Raw genomic sequence first — 9,016 nt, 5'->3', positions numbered from 1 at the left:
AGAATAAACAAAGTGCCATGTTCTAACATGAGCGTTACAATTTTCAGGTTAAGAATAAACTGAAAAAATATAAAATTCCTGTACATTAAAGCATGGTTTTAGTGTAAATCTTACATCTATTTAGGGTCTCTAATGTTATAACATAGTTATTGGCTACATGTCTTTACAGTAGGTACTCATCAACCAAATGTGCGGGGGGAATTTCAAAATAAAGCGCCTTACGGTATCAGTGTTTGATGTTTTTGGATAAATACTATTCACTCACAACATACAGTACAGGCCAAAAGTTTGGACACACCTTCTCATTCAATGTGTTTCCTTTATTCTCACTGAAGGCACCAAAACTATGAATGAACACATGTGGAATTAACAAAAAAGTGTGAAATAACTGAAAACATGTCTTTTCTTCTTAGTCTTCTCTTTCTTCTTTTCTTCTTCCTCTCCTTCTTCCTCCTCCTCCTCTATCTCTGCCCCCACCAATTCTAGTTTCTTCAAAGTAGCCACCCTTTGCTCTGATTACTGCTTTGCACACTCTTGGCATTCTCTTGATGAGTTTCAAGAGGTGAACCTGACCTGAAAATGGTTTTCACTTCACAGGTGTGCCTTGTCAGGGTTCATTAGTGGAATTTCAGTGAGAATCTACAATGTAAATAGTCATGAAAATAAAGGAAATGCATTGAGTGTGTCCAAACGTTTGGCCTGTACTGTAGATTGTTGTATCATTCATAATAATTACACAGAAGCCCATGTAAAAGAGTTTTTTACACATCTTACACTTCCTAACATGTTTGAACGTGACTGTGGCTCCTTCAGCAGCAGCTACTGATAAGAATAATAAAACAGAGTCTTGAAACCTCCACTGTTGTCTCATTGATGTGTGTGTTGTTTGACTGCCCTCTAATGGAGGAAAATAAAACCTGACAGACAAAGACGAGTGGACAGTAAATGTTTATTATACAAAGTCAAACACTATAAAAGTGTGGATTTTATTTTTCAAACAGCTGAGTCAGTGATGATACAGTCCTGTGAATAATGATGGCTTTTTGTAATAAAGTAAAACTCCTCCTCATGTCATCGGTGGTCACCATGGTTCAGGTCTATCTGCGCTTCTTGAAAGCTGCACAAACAGAAACACAAGTCAGTGATTAATACAAAGAAATGTGATTTAAATACAAATAACAATGATTTATTGCTCCTTTTCACCTGAATATTTGGAAACTAATAAGGTTAAATGTAGAGAGAAAAATGTTCTTGTTTTGGAACTAAATGATTACACACTAGTATTTCTCCATGTTTAATGTCCTGACCTTTTCTCTTGGTTTGCTTCTTCATCAGTTTCTTCTTTTTCTTGGGACGACCGTGTTCTCCATCCTGCATCAAGAAAGTCAAAGCAGTCATTTACATATTAAAAAAAAAAAAACTCAACACAATGGTCCCATTCATCATGGACGGGAGGTGAGCTGGTGGCTTCTCCTGCCGTCCGCTACAAAATCTAAATGTGGCTCCGAAATGAGTTTTTTTTCCACATTTACAAGCAGAGGAGGGACAGAAAGCTGCAACGGGACAGAAATAAACATCTGGTCTGGCAGATTATTTTGATAAATCTCACCATATCAGACCGACAGCTCCACATTTAGATACAAAGTCCAAACAGAGAATCTACATTTATCCACGTTGAGAGTGAGTGACACACATGAACAGTCACACATCGAGCTGCAGGCTGCACTGTGGTCGGAGCCAAAATAGCTCTGTCATCGAGCAACAGTCTCTCACAGGATTAGCTACTTAACCTAAAAAATAAAAGCACATACTTAATTTGGAGGCAATGGTTATTTCCAGCTATTGTGAGCTTTTATTTTGACAGGAAGTTCCAGTAAATCTGTTGCTTGTCCTTGTCTGAGATGGTGAACATAGGTTTTATTGTCATTTTTATTAACAAATGTCTTAAATAAATTAAGGAACAGGTGCAGGACAATAGGGTAACAGAAAAAGGAGAAAAGATGTCTGCACACTGCTATTGTTGCTCCCAAAATGTAATAATCAGTAGGTTTCGACCCACACGGGTCTTCTTCAGGTCAAGAGGTCGAAACGTTGTATGTTTCTACTGTATATTACATTTTGGGAGCAACAATAGCAGTGTGTAAATGTCTTAAATTACCCATTAATGACATTCTGGCTGCCATCTAATGGATTAGAAGAAAACTGATTTTCATCCACAGTGTTTGGGTGTTTCTGTCGGAGCTCACCTGTCCGCCCTCGCCTCCCGTTAGCGCTGTGATGTCACCGAAGTGCGTGATGCCGCTCAGCTGGCCGGACATGGACATCATGCCTCTCTTCTTGGAGTTCTTCTGGCCCTTCGGCATGTTGAGACGAACCATCATCGACTCCTCGTAGTTTTTCCTGTGCAGACAAAAAGAAGGCAAGAGAGTCAGACTTTTCCTCAGATGTTCAGGAAGAAAAAGTAACAGATATTGATCCCACAGTCGTTCCCAACACTTTGATCTAATCACTCAGATATCAGGTTTCTGTGATCAAAGAGGAAGAAACGCCTCGTGTGAAGAAAACTATCAACCTGTGCGTGTCGTCTCTGCTCTCCCGTTCGCTCTGGAAGTCCCGTCTCTCCCTGATCTCCTCGGGGGCGTCGCTGTACTGCTGTCTCAGCTCCTGGATCACAGAGCTCCTCAGAGCGGCACGACGCTGACGCTCCAGCTGAGCCTTCTTCTTGTCGGTCTCCGTCAAGTCACCGTCTGCAGGAGGAGGAGTGAGACAACACGGCTTTGATATGCTGCTTTAAGGAACATGGCTTTATACCAATATTCCACATTAACTAAGGAAGGAAATTCTACATCTTTCATCTGTTTTACCAATGGAAGCAGAACAAAGAGATGTTACAAAGAGAACAAATTACCATAATGCACTGGGGCAATCTTCGGCGGTACATATTTCCTGCCACTAGAGTGGGCTGCTCTCTTGTCTGAGGCTGCCGTCGTCTCAGCTTCATCCTCAGACTCCTCTGATTCATCCAGCTGTTTGATTCAGACAGAAAAAAATACATTAGAGTCGACTGTAAACTATAATTATATTTGATTCATGAAATCAGTGGTGGATTGATCATAAAATGTCTTTGGACGACTGAAAAAGTGTGATTTTGATAGGTTTCTCTTGAGGACTTACTTTACTGACGAGATTCTCAGGATTCGGACGCAGCTGTAACGGGTCATTTTCAGCTGAAAACCACAAAAACATGACATGAGAAACATATCAACCCTCATTGTAACTGTGCTGTGTTTCATCTTACTTCTAAATGTGATAATCTGACAAAGTTGTAGAGTTTGTGTCAGTGGAAAAATTAGGTTTCAGCTCATCGCTCACTGAATTCATTAAACAACATCGCATCGCTCTTACCTAAACTGCCAGTAGCAGCCGTACGCAACAGCTTATCGATCTGGTATTTAAGTTTGTGATCGAGGGGCCGCATCTTTTCCAAGACCTTGAAAAAAAAGAAAGAAAAAGAAAAAACAACGTGAAATCCTGAATCAGCTGAGACAGATGAGAAACTGCTGCTTGATCGTGACGTCTCACCGTCCTGACGGTGACCACTCTGATCAGGGCTTCGCTGTCCGTTATGCTGCCTCCCTCTGTCTTGATGCTGATCAGGTGAGTGAGATCTTGAAGGTAGAAGAGCAGCAGGTGATAGCGAAGGTCCAAGAAAGACAAACCCTGCAGAGAGACGATGGAGGAAGATTCAGAGAGAGCAGCAGCAGCACACAAAAACATTAACATCTGAATTGCTTTGGGCTGTTTTGATCCATTCATCATTTCTGTTCAGGATCTTTAATAACAGATCTGTTGACGTCCTGACTCACCTTTGACGTCTTGAACGCTCCTTCTTTGACCTTAGCAAGCAGCTGTTGGACATGACTAGTGACTGAGGCCACCTACAGAGGAAAGAAAGACAGTTTCAGTCTCACATCTGCAGCTCCAAAGAGACACTAAAGTCATCATGATCCCTGACCTCTTTGAAACATTCAATGAAACAAATACACTTAATATTTGAGTCCAGACAAAGACCAGTAAGTCTAATTTAAAAAATGCATTACAGTATTTTTAACAGTAGCACATGACAAGGTTTATAAAGCCTGTAGGATTTGTAATTAGACAATAATAACCACGATAGTATCGCGTTGTTTCCTACCTGTTCTGTGAGAGTATTCAGCAGCTCAGCGGCTTTGGGTAAATCACGATCAATCAGATCCTGTCAGAAAATAATTAAAGGATAAAATCAGACACAGAGACACACACACACTGCAAAAAATATACACATTACGCTTCCGGCGTTGCAGAGAAGCTAAATTAGCTGGTGGCTAGCTGGTTAGCTCTGTCGTTAAAAACAAAACAGCAACAACCAACATCTGAAAGTTGTGTTCTGAACACGTGTTCAATCGACTTAGTGGTTTTAAAGTTAATACAAATCAAATAAATGAATAAACGTCTATATTCAACAGGAGCTCCACTCACGTTGTCAACAGGGGCAGCCATTTTGAGTTCACGTTGAGCTACGGAAGCCGCGGAGGCTCGAGTTGCTCTGATAGTGTTCGCGTTCCAGTGGAGAAAAAGTCCTGACTCCTGTCCGTTAATAAATGACTTTATTAAATAGCCTATAATGTGACCTGCTAAGAAAACGTCTCTATTAACTTTAACTTGAACTTTAACTAAACTTCCTGAACCAATACATCAATAAACAAAACAAACGACAAATTAGAAACAGTTGACATCCATGAAATCATTAATCATAGGCTATGATTAAAAAAAAAAAAAGACTAATATTATTGTGGTAGCTCAATTTAGGCCTATAGATTATGTGTTTTTCAGCGTTTCTTTCTTTTTCTTTTCCTGGAATTTGAGTGCGAGCAAGAGGGGAGGAGGTGGTGGTGGAGGAGGTGATGGAGGAGGAGGAGCAACAGAGGAAGTGATGGAGTGACCATCATCATCATCATCACCACCATCACCAGAGGAGAAACTGCCTCTGTACTGACTGACTCTGACTCTCAGACCTCTGATCTCTGCTCTCCACTCACTGGAACCTGAAGAAGAGTCATGGTGAGTCACATCTGAACTTTTAATAATCAGAGCTCTTCTTTTAGATCAGGTTTCATTAGGATATTATTTATGAAGCACTTTGTAACAGTGTTTAGAGACGTGGCTGTGTAAATAAAGTTTTTGGTTATTATTTGGGCTATTATGCTGTGTTTTGCTGGGACTACTTCTTCTGTGCGTATAGATTCAAAAGAGGAGGTGAAGAATAAGAGCAGGGCTGCATTTAAGTGTCATTGATCCGCTGCTTAGTTCATCAGTCAGCTGATCAATAGTTTTGTCTATTTAATATTGTGAAAATGCCAAATATTTAATGTATTTACGTCCATTTTATGTCCATTTGTAGAGCCAGAAACTATTATTTTGTTTGCCTGTAAAGTTACTCAAATTATGAGTTAATGATCAAAATGGTTGGGAATGAATGTGATAAAAGGACAGATTGTTCCAGATTTAGATTTCTGTTTCATTGAGAAAAAACGTGCATCTTGAAAATAACTCTATTTTCTGGCCTGCATTTAAACATTAGACACACACTAGTTAACTGGTCTATTTCATTAATTATCAATAATAATGTAATTGTTGTAAAGCAGTTCAACCATCCTCCTATTAGAACATAACAGTCTGCCTTTATCTTTTAAAGAAAATATGTTTTATTTATAATTTTGTGGGCACTGATGGAAGAAGTGTCCTGTTGTTAGTTTAATTCAGCCATTTTAAAAGATATTATCAGTAAAGTGTTTTTAAGAATTAAAATCTGAATTGTGATTAACTTGATCATTATTAAACACTGTTAGGAAGTATTTTTGCTGTAGCTGGTTGTGGTTGGATAATTTAATCAACAAAAGTTAACACTAGACTGTGGTCACCCAGAGTCAAACAGTCAAACTATTGAAGATAAAAACACATGAAGTCATGAATGTCTTACTTTTAAAATGAAAAAACTCTTATTTTATTTTGAAAAGCCCCTAACTCTGTCCTCCTGCCTCTGGACTGTGCAGATGTCTGATTCGAGGGTGTCCTCTGTCATCCAGGAGTGGGCGACCTCGTACCCGGGTCAGTCCCACATCCTGAACAGCTCGGGCCAGGCTGGGTCCAGCAGTCAGATGGCTCAGATGGACAATCACATGATCCCCTACAACCAGTCCCAGCAGGGGATGATGCGGGGGGACGGCGGCGAGGACAGGGTGGCCGAGCAGATGATGGGGCTGCCGTACCTCCCGTACACTACGTCCTGCCTCAGCAACACCTCCAGCGCAGTGAGCACAAACCACCACCAGAGCCACCAGAGCCACCAGAGCCACGGCAACAACCAACAGGTGACACAGACTGATAAAAAATGTTGCTCTTAGAATAGAAACTGGTAGATAGAGTATAAGTACGAACACCCCAGTGGAGAGACAGACGCTACTGTACCTTATGTGATACTGGCTCCATTGAATCAGAAGCCCATGTTCTTTTGCACCGTGTTATTTATAGGGACATTATAGGGACACTTTCTAAGTATGTTAATTTTAATGATCTTGATGATACGAATAAATTGTGTGTAATTTTAGCCGGCAAACATTGCATTAACGAATGTGCCAAAGCCTGCCACCTCATCCTTAATAGAAGATTGTCTTTCATGAGCTCCAGTTTATAAAACTTAAAAATTGTTTTGAGTTTTGTCTGTGTGGTACCATAATGTACGTTTTTATTCATGTTTTTTTTTTTTTTTTTTTAGTTGGTGTCTCACAACTCTTTTTTGAGTGGTCCCTAACATTCGGAATTGAATTTGAATTTTTTATTTTTGCACAAAGTTAAAAGAATACAACATAAAACATGATAGGTAACAATAGGACAGTGCAGGGAGAGGCAAAAAGCCACAATGGGCTTATTTTTAAGCCTCCACCTTATATTACAGTTTAATGTAAAAAAAAAAAGAACACAAAATAACATGAAAAAATTGAAACAAATATATACATATATATATATATATACACACTGTATATATATATGGTCGGGGGGGGGGGGTAATTTGTAATGAATACTGTATTTTTATATTGCATTTATTTATTTATTTATTTATTTTTATCATGTGTTGTGGAGTGACACCGAAATAAAGTTTATCTATCTATCTATCTATCTATCTATCTATCTATCTATCTATCTATCTATCTATCTATCTATCTATCTATCTATCTATCTATCTATCTATCTATCCATCCGTCCATCCATCTATCCATCTATCCATCCATCCATCTATCCATCTATCCATCCATCCATCTATCCATCTATCTCTCTCTTAGAAATAACCACAGAGGAAAAAAATCATCCTAAACATCTTTTTGTGTTTGTGTTTCTGTGTTTGACCTGCAGGACTTCTCCCCGTTCCTCCTGCCGACCCTGAGGGCCCCGATGACCAAGAGGAGCATCAGCAAGGACAGCGCAGAGTACCGGATGAGACGCGAGCGGAACAACATCGCCGTGAGGAAGAGTCGGGACAAGGCCCGGCGGAGGATCATGCTGACCCAGCAGAGAGCTCTGCAGCTGCAGGAGGAGAACCACAAGCTGCAGATGAGGATAGGGCAGCTGACACAGGAGCTGGACACTCTCAAACACATCCTGTCACAGCGACACCTGCCGGGCGCCGAGGAGGGAGCAGCGGCCGACTCCAGCATCTGAAAAAAAAAAAAAAAAATACAAAAACAGTCCATGACCACCTCCACATTAATCCATCACATCCAGAGTTAGAGTCTGGGCTTCCCTCCAACACCCACGGTCAAAAGCCGGCCAGTGTTTTTCTTATTATTTGAAAATGAAGTGCATATTAGGTTGTAGTACCTCTATAAAGTTATTAATTTTACTTTCAATTTGTACAATTTTAATGAGAGAGAAAGTGTAGCACACTGTCAGGACACAAAGAGACACTCTAACCTTTTAATCTTATTACACTTCTGCTCTTTTAATTCAGTTTAGTGAAGACTAAAAACGGTCCAGGGTGTTTCACACTTCACAGGCCTGAAAAAACAGAATTCAATTTGGGGAAATCAAATTTACAGACAATGAAACAGGTAGCTGAATAAATAAAATGTAAAAAAGATACTTTCCTGCGGTATAAAGGGAATTTTTATCATGACATCCGTATTTATAATGGTACATTTTGATAAAGCAAAGTTACTGCTGTAGTATAGGCTATAGTATCCTGAAATGTGGTGGGTGTGAATGTAAATGCTGTAGACACAGGGTCTCCAGAACAAACAGTTTGTGAAAAAAGGACTATACATGTAAAAAAAAAACATAAAAAAGGACAAACGAGCCAAAGAAACTCTTATTACTGTATGTGTTTGACGCCTGGACGCAGCGTCCTTCAAACAGAGGACCACTCTGGGTTGTCCTCTGATTTGATTTGACAAACGTTGCCTAATCGTGTACCTGATGCTTCTTGTCATCGTCAAGAGATGATTGTAAGTGTTGTTGCCCAACGGAGTTTCACAACAACCTGTGGTTTGTAAAGGATTCACTGAAATCTAAGTGTCTCTCTCTGTATAATACTCTAAGCGAGTGGTGTGTGGGATTACTTGAAACTATTGATGTCGTTTTGATGTTTTTCACCTTTTAATGTGTATAAATTTATAGTAATTACACTGTTGAAGCTTTTAATACTTTGTCAGATATTTTCTTAAATAAATAAATAACTGCTTGGCCTTCTATAAAAACCATGATGTGATGCTATAACTTTAATCGCAACGCACACAGCAGTACACAGGATGCAGCTTCCGTTGATCGAAAAGCACATGTGTGATTTAGTTTTATTATTCCCACTGCGTCCTTCATCATCAGGGGGGAAAACATGGTGTGTGTGTGTGCACCTGCCACGTTATTTACCATAAGTTGTCAACCCACAGAAACGGACATCGTGCCATGGACCGTTGTGCACCAGCGG

At 39.8% G+C, this 9,016-nt stretch overlaps 2 protein-coding genes across 2 annotated transcripts; one reads left to right on the top strand and one right to left on the bottom strand.

The window, feature by feature from the left end:
* Positions 1–963: 963 nt before the first annotated feature.
* On the bottom strand, positions 964–4,559 carry ngdn (neuroguidin, EIF4E binding protein). The gene is made up of 11 exons (XM_083995919.1): positions 4,519–4,559; positions 4,196–4,255; positions 3,867–3,938; positions 3,583–3,720; positions 3,406–3,490; positions 3,175–3,227; positions 2,909–3,026; positions 2,573–2,747; positions 2,247–2,400; positions 1,308–1,371; positions 964–1,117 (listed from the first exon to the last, which is right to left on the bottom strand). The coding sequence occupies exons 1-11, from the start codon at positions 4,537–4,539 to the stop codon at positions 1,098–1,100; spliced, it is 960 nt and encodes a 319-aa protein (XP_083852045.1). The 5' UTR covers positions 4,540–4,559; the 3' UTR covers positions 964–1,097.
* Positions 4,560–5,054: 495 nt separating this feature from the next.
* cebp1 (CCAAT/enhancer binding protein (C/EBP) 1) lies at positions 5,055–7,755 on the top strand (the record flags this gene model as incomplete). Its single annotated transcript, XM_083995259.1, has 3 exons — positions 5,055–5,100; positions 6,093–6,410; positions 7,450–7,755. The coding sequence occupies exons 1-3, from the start codon at positions 5,098–5,100 to the stop codon at positions 7,753–7,755; spliced, it is 627 nt and encodes a 208-aa protein (XP_083851385.1). The 5' UTR covers positions 5,055–5,097.
* Between the last annotated feature and the right edge of the window lie 1,261 nt (positions 7,756–9,016).

Source organism: Trachurus trachurus, assembly GCF_905171665.1.
Source record: "Trachurus trachurus genome assembly, chromosome: 20".
Lineage (NCBI taxonomy): Eukaryota > Metazoa > Chordata > Actinopteri > Carangiformes > Carangidae > Trachurus > Trachurus trachurus.
Note: the sequence above shows the minus strand (reverse complement) of the source record. Positions and strands in the feature narration are given on the sequence as shown.

Bases quoted from the DNA above. Each gene is read 5' to 3' on its own strand.
- ngdn (XM_083995919.1), bottom strand. From the start codon at position 4,539: ATGGCTGCCCCTGTTGACAAC. The intron at 3,228-3,405 runs GTAAGAGCGATG...TGTGGTTTTCAG, and splicing joins GGCTGCTACTGGCAGTTTAG to CTGAAAATGACCCGTTACAG. The intron at 1,372-2,246 runs GTGAGCTCCGAC...TTCTTGATGCAG, and splicing joins CGGGAGGCGAGGGCGGACAG to GATGGAGAACACGGTCGTCC.